The sequence below is a fragment of the Bubalus kerabau genome, chromosome 1, assembly GCF_029407905.1.
Source record: "Bubalus kerabau isolate K-KA32 ecotype Philippines breed swamp buffalo chromosome 1, PCC_UOA_SB_1v2, whole genome shotgun sequence".
NCBI classification, from domain to species: Eukaryota; Metazoa; Chordata; class Mammalia; order Artiodactyla; family Bovidae; genus Bubalus; species Bubalus kerabau.
The window spans coordinates 116,029,673-116,047,520 of NC_073624.1; the positions used below are offsets into that span (position 1 = coordinate 116,029,673).

General features: G+C 36.1%; 1 protein-coding gene across 7 annotated transcripts in view; it reads right to left on the reverse strand.

The window, feature by feature from the left end:
* The window catches only part of ZDHHC17 (zinc finger DHHC-type palmitoyltransferase 17), a 99,479-nt gene that overhangs the window by 12,756 nt on the left and 68,875 nt on the right, over positions 1 to 17,848 (reverse strand). For 5 of the 7 annotated variants that reach the window (XM_055587344.1, XM_055587316.1, XM_055587305.1 and 2 more), the window contains 3 exons: positions 6,757 to 6,899; positions 5,066 to 5,168; positions 145 to 267 (listed from right to left, as the gene is read on the reverse strand). The exons of the other annotated variants lie outside the window; for them this stretch is intronic. In XM_055587344.1, coding sequence (XP_055443319.1) covers positions 145 to 267; positions 5,066 to 5,168; positions 6,757 to 6,899 — 369 coding nt within the window. The remainder of the gene's footprint in view (positions 1 to 144; positions 268 to 5,065; positions 5,169 to 6,756; positions 6,900 to 17,848) is intronic. 7 annotated transcript variants of the gene reach the window in all.

The window sequence follows — 17,848 nt, forward strand, 5'->3', positions numbered from 1 at the left end:
GGCCAGGCATCTCAAGAGCACCATCTATATACATAATCTCAGATTGGTTTGAAATTTCCAGTTTCTTTGTACTCTCATATCTGCTAAAAATACTGATAATCTGGCAATAAAACACAGGTAACTAGTTAGGTTGTATCTTGCTACCTTTTTCTTTTGTTCTTCTGTGGCTTTAATAATCCCTGGATCTGATTTCCAAGATTTTCCAAAATTGTAGAAAAGTGCAATACTGTTGGCAAGGAATGGAAGATGGATAAATAGAAAATTGAGATGTGCCTCAAGTTAAGGAATCTACAGAAGCAATGAAAACTAGTTATTACTATAGATAAATTTATAATCCGTAAGGTTTTATCACACATACAAAGAAACCTAGAAAAAAGTACAAAATGGTTTATTACATCAAAATGAATTCCATCTATACATGCTGGTCTATTATATCACGACAAATACATTTTCCATTGTGCTCATAATTAAATGCAAAAAACAAAAATGTCAATTGCTTACAAATTTTAAATCATGTAGGGTAAGTTTATCTGACACTTTTTTAAAGTCAGTGAATACATTATTTTTAAATGGTCACTACTTCTTTTGACAAAAACGAGGGACTTCTCATGTCCAAAGTAATTAGCATATTACTTTATCTATATTCATTAAAATCTACCAAAACCTTAGATATCATACCCATATATTTAAAAGATTGTTTTTACATTCTCTTCATTGCCATTTTTGCCCACATTCAAGTTGACTTTAATTTTAGAAAAAGTATTTATAAACTTGCTTAAAACAGAAATACTATCTTTGGTTACATTTTCCTTCCTAATAAAAACATAATAAATGTACCAGGCACTTATAAACTTTAAGTGAAGAATCAAAGACTATTTTCAATAACACTGGGAAAAATAAAGCAATGCTGCTAGAACAGAAACACACCATTTGTACACACCATTTCCAAGATTTAACACAGGTACAAAAGCTGTCCACGAAAGTGCCTGTGAGAATGGTGCCGTCCCTGTACCAGGAAAGAAAGGAAAGGCCTCTCACAGAAGTCTGGGATGGACGCTGATGACAGGGATCTGTTCACACGCTGACTGCACTAACCGTTCACGTCCACCCGTCCTCCCACACGTCTGCGGGCCACACTCCCACCAACTGACTGCCTCAGCCCAGATCTTTGTCTTGTTATTCTTCACAAATGTATCATTGGTCTAAAAGGCATGGAGATTCCTACTCTGCTCATTTGTTAGGTCTTCATTATTTATGAAGGCCCCTAAGTACACGTTAAAAAAAAAAAGAAAAGATTTAGTAAAACATGTATGCTAGGAATTCCCTGGTAGTCCAGGGGTTAGGACTCCACACTCTCTTTGCCAAAGGCCTGGGTTCAATCCCTGGTGGGGGAACTAAGATCCCACAGATTGCAGGATGCAACCAAAGAAAAAAAGTGTATGCTTTTCTCCTGTTTAAAAAAAAATTTTTTTTATGTAGTACAAGTATCATATAGATATTCTGTAAGATTTTTAGACATTATTATGTATACACACTCTTTACATTTCTCATGGAAGCACAGGTTAAGAAAGAACAGTTTTGTGAATGAAACAAACCTGTCTTTGTTTGGTAAATACCAAACACCACCCAACCACTTAAAATACAGGAGGAACAAAAAGGAAGCAGAAAAAGAGTAGTTAGTATCAGCCGCCACACATAAAAGTGATTTTCTTGCTCCAGTCCCATTTACTTCCACCTTCCACCATCCTCATTCTCCAAAATCCATGGGAACAGCCAGCACAGAATACACAGAAAGCCAAATTTCCAGCTCTTTCAACAGCCAAAAAATAAATAAAATAAAAAATAAATAAAGCCTAAGAATAAAGCTGGATAAAAGTTATGTGCCAAGAATGCTGAATGGTGGCATTTTTCAGTGCAGAATCTTTATTATAACAGTTTCAAAAAGTACTAACATATGTAATAAATATATCTATCAGATTCTTGTTGTTCAGTTGATCAGTCATGTTTGACTCTTTGCGACCCCATGATCTGAAGCCTGCCAGGCTCCTCTGTCCATGGGATTTCCCAGGCAAGAATACTGCAGTGGGCTCCCATTTCCTTCTCCAGGGGACCTTCCCAACACAGGGCTCAAACCCATGTCTCCTGCATTGGCAGGCAGATTCCTTACTAACCGACTCACCTGGGAAGCCCACATGCCATTTAGGCTGCACAAAAACCCAATGATAAAGCTTGCTGCCATCCCCATGACAAAACCGAGGCTGAGGTTAATCAAGCAGTCTAAGATTAAAGAATGGATTAGAGATGGAGCTGGTATTAAAACCTAGGCTCTTATTACATATGCTATCCTGCCTCTCCAAAGTACTCTACAGAATATTCTGAGTCATTAAATATTACGGGAACAATGATCACATCCACCTCTGATTTAAGAAGCTTAAGACCTGATTGAAAAATAATTTATTTTTAGATACAGAATTCCTAATAACCTATTTCGAAAGTTTTGTCAACACAATAAACAGTAGACTATATTATGTACGACAGTGCATTTTAGAGTTGTATGATAATTACAGAAGTATGAACAACATTTTCAAATAAAAGTGCAAGAAAATCACTCACAAACCGCACTACCAGAAATAACCACAGCTAAAATTACATGTGCTCACTTCCGGCTCTTATCATTCACACATTCTAAAATTAGAATCTCTCTGTAAATACAATTTTGTATTTTTTATTTGTTACAAGTATGAGCCCACATTACTAAGTCTTAGAAAAGCATTTCAACGGATATTTTATTGTCTACCACATGTCGGATAACTGATAAATCTATCCTCCTACTCAGGTTATTTCCATTTTTTCCCTATAAATGGTACAATGATAAACTTCTTTGTAAATAACCTTTGATCTGATCTCTTATTATTTCCTTGTACAAATTATGGTCAGTGTATAATATAGGGCATTTGAAGATATACTGTATGAGGTCAAAGAACTGGGTTCTATACCAGACTCTCAATAATTACCTGGCTATGCAACTTTGAGCAAGGGATCCAACTCCTATGAACCTCAATTTTTTAATCAGTTAGAAAACAGCATTATGATTTGTATGTTTTGTTTTTTTTTTTAATCTCAAAGAACTGTTCTGAGAACCAAGTAAAATAATATATCTGAAGAACTATAAATCAAATAGAATTTATTTATTATAACAAATGGTTTATATGAATATGACTCATTATCACCACAAAAACACTGAAGATGAGTAACATATGAGAAACTAAAATAACTTTTATACAGTTGACCCTCGTGTCTACTAACTAAAATTTATTTGTAAACCCAAAACCAATATTTAGAATGCTTCTGCAGTCATTTGTGAATATGTGCAAAGTAACAGTAAGCATGAGTTGCCTTATGCACACATTTCCGGTTGAGCTAAACAAGGCAATACTTTGCCTTCTTGTTTAGCACTTGTGTACTTTTTGTTGGTGATTTTGTTGTTTAAAATGGTCTCCAAGTATAGTGCCTAAGTGCCATCTGAAGTTCCTAAGCAAAAGTTGATATATGGGCTATATAAAACTCTCTGGCATAAAGTTTTCACTATCCGTAATTTACTAATTATCCTGCTTTTCCCTACTTACATGCAAACAGATTAACAGTACAGCAATAGTCTAAAATATTTTGAGATGTGAATTGGATTATTTTTTTGGAACATTAAACTTAACTGTCCGATTTAGGAAGCCAAGTTAGAAAATATGTCTGGAATACTAGTCATTTCAGAGGTCAGTGCTTTTTATAAATTTAAAATAGATGAAGTACTGAAAATGAGCAGTTATGTTTTACTCATTAAATAATCCAATAAGATAATTCTAATGCTTAATAAATCTCTGAAGAACAATTTTTATATCAAAGTATAATACAGGCCCAGAATGAGCTAGTAAAAACTGCAAGTGAAAATTTCAATAGACACTATGCTAAGAAAGCATTTTCAAAAGTAATCCTATAATGCTGTGAAAATTAAGAATTAGAAGCACAGTTATAATTCTGTGGCTTAGTTTCACAAAGAAATAAGCATATTTTGTTTTTGTCTAATACACAGGACAACTTAACAAAAAGAATGCAATATTATAATATGCAAGACTGTGAAGTGAAATCAGGTATCAGTAATAATTAATATTGTTCAGAACAGTTAAAAGTCACTGAATACTGCATACCATTTAAAATATCATATACTTTATATATTGATAGTAATGTTTTGAAGAATGATTTAAGGCATCAAACATGTACCTTTATTATAATAAAACAGACTGTCTTACTGATTTTTTTCAATTAAAACATCAAAAGCTGACACTGTCCTCATTTCTCAGATGTACACACGTGCACATACAAATGTACAATGTCAAATTATACTTTTTAAAAGTGCCATCAAAAAAAACAAGCAAACAAACAACAAATAGTACATCGAAATAATTTGCTGAACTTAGCAAACATCTGAAGATACACCACTAAAGGCTTTTCATAAGCAAAAGAGAAAATTAACTGTTACCTATCACAGCAGAACAGTAATAAGTGTGACAGTAAGAAAAAATGCAGAGAAAATGACACTAAAACATGAAAATCACAACTCAGTACAAAGGTGCAGAATGTGTTAGAGAATCAGACAAATATGTGTTTCTACTCTACTCTATTAGAGACTAGCTGTGTGATCTTGGGAAAAAACAACAGATTAACCTGTTAAAACCTAAGTTTTCTCATCTATAAAACTGATACAACAATATAAGTGTAATAGGATGTGTAGTAAATGGAACACACAGTATTTAGGAAAATGCCCTTAAAAAACTCAATTAATGGTCACTATTATCGATATTATTATTATTACTACTGATGTTATTAAAAGCAGCTTTGAAAAGCAATTTATTAAATATGAAACATTTAAAAATACATTAGTTCATACTTATTTTTCTAATAAAACGGTTTTATTCCAGTATATAGTGAGTAACTCAGCTATGTTAAATTATTAAACATTTGTTTTAATAACAAACAAAAATTGTTTTAGATAAGACCTTTATAACCAAAGGATATCATTCCAAAACCAGAAGAACCACGTCACATACATCCAAAATTTGGTTGCCAAATATATTCCAAGGGGCAATGCACTATGCATTGAATGATCAAAAAAGGATCTGTAAAACACAAGTTTTATAAAATGTGAACTCTATATTTCATTGTAGAAATGACTATTTATTTATTTAAATGAAAATTACATCTATTCCGCATAGTAAACTTTTAACAAAACCCAGAAATTCAGGATGCTTAAATATGAAGGCTGTTTTCCACGGTGATCAATAACACATGAAGGAAGGCACAGCTGAATGACTCAAGTCTGAAACTACTTTTAATTCATTAAGAATTAGAATTATATTCTATATACTTTCCAACTTTAGAATTTCATTGTATTCCTATTCTTTTAAATAAAAAACCCACTTTAGCAATATATAGTAACTCTATCATCCAGCTTATTACTCACCAAAGGCATGTTATAATTTTAACAAATGAGTGCAAAGTGAAGTGAAGTCGCTCAGTTGTGTCCAACTCTTTGCGACCCCATGGAGGAGCCTACAACACTCCTCCGTCCATGGGATTTTCCAGACAAGAGTACTGGAGTGGGTTGCCATTTCTTTCTCCAGAGGATCTTCCCAACCCAGGGATGGAACCTGGGTCTCCCACATTGTAGGCAGATGCTTTACCATCTGAGCCACCAGGGAAGCCCAAAGCAATCCCCGAGTTTTTCACTGCATCATTATTTCTCCTCACCTCACATTCCCACTAAGCTTTCAGCACATCTTTTCAAAGAGAATGAACAAGCTAGTTTGGAGGAATTAAAGGTCATTATTTACAGCATTTAGAATTCAGGAAAAAATAAACGCTGATAAATTTTATTAAACACTAAGCAGGATCAGCCATCCATTTATGTTAAGAAGGCAGAATTGGTGAATTCTTACTTACACCTCTTGGTGAAAGTAAACACTAAAATAAGATTAAGTTTCTTCCTGAGAGTTACCACACTGGTGCACTACCATTCACTCTCATCTCTGTGAATTATTTTCAGAACTCTCTTGTGAAATTCTGGTGAACACAAAGTACTAAAGGAATGGAAATTAGGTGGGAAATTCTGGATCATAAATAACTTCCTAGTTTGCTGGATGGGCAACTTTAGGGCAATAGGATCTAAGGATAAGAAGCAAACAGAACGAACACAGTGTTTAGAGAACAAAGGAGAAAATCTTAAAAAACAACTGAGCCCACTTCATAGGCTTAGACTTTTCATACGCTTAGACGTCCCCTGTGCTACAACTATACCTCTTTCTTGCATACTGCCTATGACCAAAGAAAATTTAATTTCTATGGAAAGGTAAGCTCAGGCATTATTGTTATCCAAAAATAAGCAATATATTACATGCAGAGTTCAACAAACTCGCGTTCGTGTCTATTGAAATGTTTTAAAACTGTATTTTAGCCTTAAAAATGTTAGACTTAGTCACTAAAAGTAGCTTTACAGTCATTTTTCACAACGATGTTAAAAATGTTAAAGATGTCAGATATAAATTTGCCAAAAATTCTTTAACATTACATTAAGATCAAACATGTTACACAAAGGCAGTGTTCTAAATATGCATTAATATTATATTATTAATATAAAATTAATAGCCAGGTGCAAATTATGATTTTTACCTTTCTGGTTAAAAATACAGTTAAAAACAACACACTTACTTTGAAAGAAACTGTACTGTAGCCCAGACACCACCATACATTAGCCCTTTAATGAGCCAAGAATCAATATTTAGGTCTGCTATAAACCCAACCAGCCAAATAACTAGGAAAGGAGTTCCCAGCATTACTTTCTGCCGAAATTCCTGGACAGAAAACAAAAAAAAAACACAAAGTTTTTAATGTTTCAAGTAACCTCAATGTGAATCACTGTTACCTTTGTGAAAACACAAAACAGGGGTGAAATTATCAAATACACTTACTATGTGCAGAAAGTATTCAAGGTGCTAGTCTGTTTTCTAGAAAGAGGTATTAAATAAACAATTTAAAAGTACTTGGTTGAAGTTGTGGAAAATGAGAACAGAAGTTATAAGAGTGGGTTTAGACAGTCGGATACAGAAGACAGCAGGTACCACCTGTCAACACATGGATGGGCTAAAAAACAGTTTATGAAAATACTACCCGATTTTAACGGGTGCATTGACATCTAAGGAGACAAGGGCAACCAGAATGACTGAAGGTCCAACAGCTGTATCAGATAAGGAAAACAGTATGTTTAACCTGGAGAAGATATTTTGAATGCTACATGTAAATAGTATATTAAAATACCAAAGTAAAAGTATAAAATCCATTTTATTTACAGAGTCCCAGAGATCACAGAATGGAGATGATGTGCCTCTGAACACATATCAAAGTACAGTGCTTAAAACTTCTGCTGTAGTACCATTTTATATTTGTACTGGTCTGTTAGAAATACTCGTAAGTATAAAACCAGTCTGCTTCCTTCTAACAGCTATTACAACCATATCTTTGGAGCAACACACAGTCTATTGCCTCTCACAGACTTGTAGGCAGCTATTAAGTCTTTCGAGTTACGTTCAGTTCAGTTCAGTCGCTAGGTCGTGTCCGACTCTTTGCGACCCCATGAATCACAGCACACCAGGCCTCTCTGTCCATCACTAACTCCCGGAATTCACTCAGACTCATATCCATCGAGTCGGTGATGTCATCCAGCCATCTCATCTTCTGTCGTCCACTTCTCCTCTTGCCCCCAATCACTCCCAGCATCAGGGTCTTTTCAAATGAGTCAACACTTCGCATGAAGTGGCCAAAGTACTGGAGTTTCAGCTTCAGCATCAGTCCTTCCAATGAACACCCAGGACTGATCTCCTTTAGGAGGGACTGGTTGGATCTCCTTGCGGTCCAAGGCACTCTCAAGAGTCTTCTCCAACACCACAGTTCAAAAGCATCAATTTTTCGGCACTCAGCTTTCTTCACAGTCCAACTTTCACATCCATACATGACCACAGGAAAAACCATAGCCTTGACTAGACGGACCTTTGTTGGCAAAGTAATATCTCTGCTTTTGAATATGCTGTCTAGGTTGGTCATAACTTTCCTTCCAAGGAGTAAGGGTCTTTTAATTTCAAGGCTGCAATCACCATCTGCAGTGATTTTGGAGCCCAAAAAAATAAAGTCTGACACTGTTTCCACTGTTTCCCCATCTATTTCCCATGAAGTGATGGGACCAAAAGCCATGATCTTCGTTTTCTGAATGTTGAGCTTTAAACCAACTTTTTCACTCTCCTCTTTCACTTTCATCAAGAGGCTTTTGAGTTCCTCTTCACTTTCTGCCATGATTGATATTTCTCCCGGCAATCTTGATTCCAGCTTGTGCTTCTTCCAGCCCAGCATTTCTCATGATGTACTCTGCATATAAGTTAAATAAGCAGGGTGACAATATACAGCCTTGATGTACTCCTTTTCCTATTTGGAACCAGTCTGTTGTTCCATGTCCAGTTCTAACTGTTGCTTCCTGACCTGCATACAGGTTTCTCAAGAGGCAGGTCAGGTGGTCTGGTATTCCCATCTCTTTCAGAATTTTCCACAGTTTATTGTGATCCACACAGTCGAAGGCTTTGGCACAGTCAATAAAGCAGAAATAGATGCTTTTATGGAACTCTCTTGCTTTCTCCATGATCCAGCGGATATTGGCAATTTGATCTCTGGTTTCTCTGCCTTTTATAAAACCAGCTTGAACATCTGGAAGTTCACGGTTCACATACTGCTGAAGCCTGGCTTGGAGAATTTTGAGCATTACTTTACTAGCATGTGAGATGAGTGAGTTGCATTAGAGGACAAAATTAGATATTACAGTTGTGATCTAACAAAGCTCAGAGTGTAAACATTACTCTCCTCATTGAATATTTACCTTTTTGAAGGCCAAGATTTTTTTAGCACCCCTTTCATACCATTGGCCTCTAATGAAATAAACACTTTTTTCATATAAATGACTATTTTCCCCAATTCAGTCACTGTAATTCATATACTGAACTAATTGTGTAATTTTAACTTAGAATAATAATTAAACATATCAACTTCAGGGTTTAATTTTATGCTGTTGTGAAATGTCATCCTTCCAATTTCTTTTTTATCTCTATTACGTGTGAATTTTGTATCAAGACATTAGAGAACATATAATTGGGAAGAGTATATGAGTAAGGGTGCATATTGGTGGGAGAGAAGGTGAACGCGTGGCACTTGAAAAAGTATTTTCTAAAACTATCTTTAATCTGGTTTGTTTTTAGTCGAGACATTTGTTTCACCCCAGCAATGGGCACATTTTTTGTCCTTATTAAAAATTAAGACACAATTTATATACAGTGAAATTCACCCTTTTCTGTGTATACTTCTCTGAGTTTTGATGAATATACAGTTGCATAACAAGCATGAATATCAAGACACAGCACAGCCCCAGTAAGCCCCGAAATGCCTTGTGCCACGAGGCGCAGCCCTGGTCACCCGTAGTCTGATATCTGTCCTTTGACTTTTTCCTTTGCACGCATGTCACATAAAAGGGATCATACTGAATGCAGTCTTTGAGTCTGGTTTCTTTCACTTAGATAATGCATCTGACACTCATCCATTTGTTTCATGTATCAATAGTAAGTTCCTTTTGAATGCTGAGCAGTATTCCATTACAGAATTTAACACAGCCTGGCTATCCACTCCCCACCTGAGAGACTATGCTTGTCCCCACTGTCTGACTGTAAATGAAGCCATCATAAACATTTACATATAATTTTTTGTGTGAACATCGGCTCATTTCACCCAGTGAAAAACCTACGTGTTTGATTCCTGGATGTTTTTCAAGCTGCTGTTTAATATACATATTACTATACTGTAAAGAGGTAACGGTGATATGCTGCTTTTATAGCTACAGAAAAGTTTATTTTATATTTCATTACAGAATTTTTCAAATATATAGTAAATTTGAATGGATTTTGAAGTGAATCTACCACCCAGATTCAATCCAGTTCTTTAATTACACTTTTAAATAATTGCAATTTTTAATCTGGTTTAAAAACTGATGCACAGTTAATTTACAGTGTTGCCTTAGCTTCAAGTGCACAGCAAAGTAGTTTCAGTCACACATACAAAGGGATATTTATATATACTCGTTTTCAGATTCTTTACCATTGTAGATTATTACAAGACACTGAATATACTTCCCTGTGCTATAGAGTAGGTCCTTGTTGTTTATCTATTTTATTCATAGTAGTGTGTAGATGTTAATCCCAAACTCCTAACTAATTTATCTCCCCCAACCCCCTATTATGCTTTCTGGTCACCGTAAGTTTCTTTTCTATGTCTGCGAGTGTATTTCTATTTGGTAAAGACGTGCATTTATATTACTTTTTAAGATCCCACACATAAGTGATCTTGTATATTTGTGTTTCTCTGACTTAATATGGTTTCTAGGTTCATCCATGTTGCAGCAAATGGCATTAGTTCATTTTTTATGGCTGAGTAACATTCCACTGTGTATATATACCATCCTTATCTTATTTAGGCTGCTTCCATGTCTTGGCTATTATAAATAGTGCTGCTATGAAAACTGGGGTGTATGTATCTTTTTGAAATAGAGTTTTATCTGGATACATGCCCAGGAGTGGGATTGCTGGATCACACGGTAACTATTTTCAGTTTTTTTAGGAACCTCCACACTGTTCCCCATAGTGACTGCACCAATTTACATTCCCACCAAAAGCATAGGAGAGTTCCCTTTTCTCCACACCCTCTCCAGCATATATTATTTGCAGACATTTTAATGACGCCCATTCTGATTAGCGGGCTTCCCGGGTGGGACTAGTGGTGGCAAAGAATCCACCTGCCAATGCAGGAGATGTAAGAGAGATGGGTTCAATCCCTGGGCTGAGAAGATCCCCTGGTGGAGAAAATAGCAACCTGTTTCATATTCTTGCCTGGAAAATTCCATGGACAGAAGAACCTGGTGGGCTACAGGTTCCACGGGGTCACAAAGAATTGGACATGACTGAGCACACAGGAGAAAGAGGAACATTGGTGGGAGTGGGATTAGGCGACAGGGTGCTCTGCTGCCAATCTATGAACATGCAAATATATACTGACTGGTGCGAAGTGGCGCCTCATTGTAGTTTTGATTTGCATTTCTCTAATAATAAGTGATAATGAGCATCTTTTCATGGCCACCTGTATGTCTTCTTTGGAGGAATGTCTATTTAGGTCTTTCATCCATTTTTTTTGATTGGGTTTTTTTTTTTTTTTAATATATTAAGCTATTTATTATGAGCTTTTTATTTTAGAAATTAATCCCTTGCTGGTAGCATCATTTACAAATATTTTCTCCCATCCCACAGGTTGTCTGTTTTGTTTATGCTTTCCTTTGCAAAAACTTTTAAGTTTAATTAGGCCCCATTTGTTTCTTTTTGTTTTTATTTCCATTACTCTTTAGAGATGGATCTGAAAAATATTACCATGATTTATGTCAAAGAGTGTTCTGCTTATGTTTTCTTCTAGGAGCTTCACAGTATCCAGTTCTACGTTTAGGTCTTTAATCTATCTTGAGCTTATTTTTATACATGGTGTTAAAGAAAGTTCTAATTTCATTCTTTCACATGAAGCTGTCTAGTTTTCCCAGCACCTTCTTCTCAAAGGGCCTGTCTTTCTTTCATTGTATATTTCTGCCTCCTCTGTTGTAGATAACTGACCCTAACTGTGTGGGTTTCTTGCTGGGCTTTCTGTCCTATTCACTGGTCCATGTACATCTGGACTGTACATGTACAGTACTTTACTGTTTTGATTACCATAGCTTTGTAGTATAGTCTGAAGTCAGGGAGCATGATTCTTCCAGTTCCCCCTTTCCTTTCTCAAGATTGTTTTGGCTATTCCAGGTCTTTTGTGTTTCCAAAGAAATTGTAAAATTTTTTATTCTAGGTCAAAGAAAAATGCCATTGGTAATTTGATAGTTGATTGTGCTGAATCTGCAGGTTGCCTTGGGTAGTGTGGTCATTTTAACAATACCAATTCTTTCAATTCAAGAACATCATATACCTTTCCATCTGTTTGTGTCATCTTCAATTTTTCTTATTAGTAGCTTATAGTTTTTTTAAGAGTTCAGGTGTTTTATCTCCTTAGATAGGTTTATTCCTAGGTACTTTATTCTTTTTGATGCAATGGTAAATGAGATTGTTTCCTTAATTTCCCATTTTGATATTTCATTGATAGTGTATAGAAACACAACAGATTTCTATATATTAGATTTGCATCCAATAACCTTATCAAATTCATTGGTGAGCACTAGCAGTTTTCCACTAGCATCATTAGGATTTTCCACATATAGCATAATGTCACCTGCTTTACTTCTTTTCCAAATTGGATTCTTTTAATTTCTTTTTCTTCTCTAAACTGCTGTGTCCAGGAATAAAATGCTGAATAAAATTGGCAAGAGTGGGCATCCTTATATTATTCCCAATATTAAAAGGAATACTTTTAGCTTTTCATCACTAAGTATGATGTGAGCTGTGGGTCAGGCAGTTTTAATAAAAAATGCAGGCAGATCCCAAGTACTCGCTACCCAGAGTTCCCATCTTGCAAAACAGTATTATAATATCACAGCCAGGATACTGACACTGACAGAATTAAGATAAAGAATATTTCCCTCACTACAAGGAATATTTCCATCCTTTAAAGTAACTTCCTTCATCCCTTACCCTTCATCCCCATATAAACCTCTGCCAATTGCTAATCTGTTTTACATTTCCATAATTTTGTAATTTCAAGAATTTTATATAAATGGAATTATACAGTACGTAATCTTACAGGATTGGCTTTTCATTCATCATAATTTTCTGGGTACTCACTGGGTTACTGCACATACCATTAGTTCATTCCTTTTTATTGCTGAGGAATATTTCACAGAATGAATGTGTTAGTTTATTTAATCATTCACCCACCGAAGGACTTTGGGGTTGTTTTCATTTGGGGTCTATTATGAACATATGAATGAATATTATGAATATATGAGTATGAATGCTATAAACATTCACATACAAATCTGTGTGTGAACGTCAGTTTTCATTTTTCTGGGATAAACGCTTAAGAGTATGATTTCTGGGTTGTATGGTACTGCGTGTTCCGACCTGCTCTCCAGGGTGCTGTACTGCTTTACATGTTTGCCAGCAATGTCTGAGTCTCTCAGCATCCTCGGCAGCATCTGGTGGTGCTGTAACTTTTTACTGCAGTTATTCAGATAGGTATATAACAGTAAGTCACTGCAGTTTCCATTTGAATTTCCCAAATGACTAAAATGATGTTGGAATATTTTTTCATGTGCCTGTCACTTTTATACCTTTTTTGGTAAAAATGTCTCTTCTTTAAACTATTTTCTAATTGGATTATTTGATTTTACACTTTTGAGTTTTGAAAGCTCTTAATATATCTTGGAAACTAGTCCCTTTATTGGATATGTGGCTTGTAAATTCTTTATCCCAGTCTGTAGTCTTCATTTTCATTTTAATAACAGGGTCTTTCACAGAACATAAGTTTTAATTTTAACTCAAATCTGAATGATCAATTTTTACCTTTACGGATCATGCTTTTTATGTTAAATCTCTGTGTAGCCCTAGATTTTTAGGTTTTACATTTTACATTTAAGTCTTCAACAGTTTTGAGTTAATTTATTAATACAGTATGAGGTCTGAGTAGAGGTTTATTTTTTTGCCTATGCATGTCCTGTTGCTCCAATATGAATTGTTATAAAGGCTATATTTCCTCCACTGAATCATTTTTACACATCTGTCAAACATCTGTGGGCACATCTTTGTGGTTCTAATTCTAGGCTCTCTATTCTGTTTCACTGATTATTTTATTTCTCCAGCAACAAGACTACCGAGTCTTGACAACTGAAGCTATATAGCAGGTGTTAAAACTGCCGACAGTGATTTTTCTTTTTCGAAATTAAAAGTTTTAAGTATTCTAAGGCTACTGCCTTTCCAAGTAAGTTTTGGTTATACCAAAAAAAAAAAATATTGCCAGGATTCGAGAACTGATATATTTACTACATTGAATCTTCCAATTCATGAACACAGTAAGTCTCCCCACTTACTTAGATCATCCTTGATTTCTTTCATTGGCATTTAAAATTTTTCATCATACAAGTACTTTATCACCATTTACAGATCAACTCTCTAGGAAAATAACCTGAAGACTAGCAGAAAAGATTTACCATAACTAAAGAAATAAAGGTGGAACCACAATGGGATGGCAGGAAGGGGTGAAGCAGTATAATCGGAGCTCACATCTCCAGGATCAGTGGACTTACAAATTGAAGGAGTATCACAATCCTAGAGGTCTTCCCCAAGGAAGAAGTGGTTTAAGCCCTATGCGGGGCTCCCCAGCCACGGGGTCCCCTCCTGCACTAGGAAGAAAAGCTTCCACACATCTGGCTTTGAAAACCAGCAGGACCCATTTCAGGAGAGCTGGAGGTCCACAGGAAACAGAGATTCTGTTTTAAAGGACACTGGCAAAATTCAGATGCTCCAAAGTACTAGCATAAAGAGGCAATAGTTAGAAGCCTGGAACAGATGCACTAGCTGAGCTTGAAGAGTCCTCTGGAGCGGCAGAAAGAGAATAAAAGATCCCTACATATACAAAAATTGGTGGCAGCTAATTTGGGGAACTTCTTTTACCCTAATAACACTAGGTTTCCCTGGTGGCTCAGCTGGTGAAGAATCCACCTGCAGTGCGGGAGACCTGGGTTCAATCCCTGGGCTGGGAAGATCCCCTGGAGAAGGGAAAGGCTACCTACTACAGTGTTCTCACCTGGAGAATTCCATGGACTGTATAGTCCAAGGGGTCACAAAGAGTCAGACACAACTGAGCAACTTTCACTTTCACTAACACTAGGGTTGGAAAGCAGCATTTTAGAATCCTCCCTCTAGCCTATTGGTCCCCAGAACCTGGCCCCACCCTCCATCCGGGCAGCACACCCCAAGCACTGCCCCTACCACCACCTGGGGCCACCCAAACAGCCAACCAATCAGCATGATATACTACAATAACAAACTGAAGAATAAAAATCATATGATTATCTCAGTAGATACGTAAAAAGTTTTTAACAAAATTCAACATTCATTTACGATAAAAAATCTCAACAAAAGTGGGTATAGAGGAAACATATCTCAATATAAAAAAGGCTATATATGACCAACCCACAGGTAACATCATACTCAATAGTAAAAAGTTGAAAGCATTTCCTCTAAGATCAGGAACACAAAGATGCACACTCTTCTACTTTTATTGAACACAGTATTAGAAGTCCTAGCCACAGCAGTGAGACAAGAAAAAGAAAAAAAGAATCCAAACTGGAAAGGAGGAAGTAAAACTGTCAATGTTTGCAGATGACATGACACTATATATAAGACATCACCAAAAATCTATTAGAACTAATAAGTGAATTGAGTAGTTACAAGATATAAAATCAATAAATTAAACTCTGTTGGTTTACATACTAATAACAAACCATGAGAAAGAGAAATTAAGAAAACAATCCCATCTACAAGTACATCAAAAAGAATACAATATCTAGTAATAAATCTAACCAAAGAGGTAAAAGATTTGTACTCTGAAAACTGTTAAGACATTGATAAAAGAAACTGAAGATGGCACAACAAATGGAGAAACATACCATTCTCACAGACTGGAAGAAGTAATATTGTAAATGACCGTATCACCCAAGGCAATTACAGATTCAATGTGGTCCTTATCAAAATACCAATGGCACTTTTCACAGAACTAAAACAAGCAATTCTACAATTTGTATGGAAACACAAATAACCTGAATAGCCAAAGCAATCTTGAGAAAGAAGAACAAAGCCAAAATATCACCTTCCTTGATTTCATACTGTACTGCAAAGGCACAACAATCAAAACAGCGCAGCGCTGGCACAGAAACAGACACGCCGGTCACTCACCGGAGAAACGCAAATCAAAACCAAAACAGGATGCCACCTCAGACCTGTAAGAGTGGGCATCATCAAAAAAGACGCGAAAAGCACAAATGCTGGTGAGGATTTGGAGAAAGGGAAATCCCTGCCGACTACGGGTGTAACTGTAAATCGGTACAGGCACTATGGAGGGTCCACAAAAAGTAGAACTGCCACACATCCCAGAAATATCACTTCTGCGTATCTACCAAAGAAAACCCAAGGACTAAACAGAAAACATATTTACACCTCAGTGTTCACTGCAGTATTATTTACTGTAGTCGTGATACAAAAGCAACTTAAGTGCCCACTGATGTATGAATGGATACACAAGATGTGATCTATATACATATAATGGAATATTACTCTGCCATTAAAGAGAATGAAGTCTTGCTATTTGTGACAACATGGATGGACTGAGAGGTATTATGCTAAGTGGAATAAATCAGAGAAAGACAAATATTACTACCACGTGGTCTCACTTACATGGGAAATCTAAAAATACAAACAAAACACAAACAGACTCAGAGATACCAGAGGGGAAGGGGCTGCGGCTGAAAGAGATTAAGAGGTACAAACCTCCAGTTATAAAATAAATAAGCCATGAGATGTAATACACAGCATAAAGAATATGGTCAATAATATTATAACAAATTTATATAGGAACAAATGGTTACCAGACTTAATGTGATCATTTCATATATGTATGAATGTATACATATATTGCATACATTCATTGTATACATTAATCATTTTATACAAATGTCAAATCACTATGCAGTACATCTGAAACTGACATAATAATGGACATCAACTATATTTCAATTTTAAAAAGTTATGTTTACACTATACTATAGTCTATTAATACCCTTATGTCTAAAAAAAAGCATATCTTTTAATTTAAAAATATTGCTAAAAAATTGCTAAAAAGTGCTAACCATCACTTGAGCCTTTCTTCATCAAGTCATAATCTTTTTGCTGGTGGAGGGTTTGAAATACTGCAAGAATTACCAAAATGTGACATGGAGACATGAAATAAGCAAATGCCAAGAAACTGGCACCAACAAGACTTACTTGATGCAGCTTGCCACAAAACTTCACTTGTTAAAAAAAAAAGAAGAAATATCTGTGAAATGCAATAAAATGAGATATGCCTGGAGTTTTCCTTTGTGTACTGTCTTTGCCTGCTTTTGGAATCATACGTCATTTCTATTCTGCTACTTGCCCATATAAGCAACTTTCCAATATTCTTGTAGGTGAAGTGAGTTTCTTACAGACAGCATATAGTTGAGTCATGGATAATCCACACTGCCGATATCTTTTAATTGGTATATTTAGACCATGTATAGTTATTCTGGGCTTTCAGGGTGGTGCTAGGAGTAAAGAACCAATACAGGAGACTTAAGAGATAAGGGTTCGATCCCTGGGTCAGGAATATCCCCTGGAGGAGGACATGACAACCCACTCCAGGATTCTTGCCCGGAGAACCCCATGGGCGGAGGAGAGCTACAGTCCAGAGAGGGTCACAGAGAGCCTGATGTGACTGAAGCAACTTAGCAAACAAACAGTTACTCTAACTACTGATATGTTAGGATGCTGCTGCTGCTAAGTCGCTTCAGTTGTGTCCGACTCTGTGCGACCCCATAGACGGCAGCCCACCAGGCTCCCCAGTCCCTGGGATTCTTCAGGCAAGAACACTGGAGTGGGTTGCCATTTCCTTCTCCAATGCATGGAAGTGAAAAGTGAAAGTGAAGTCGCTCAGTCGTATCTGACTCTTAGCAACCCCATGG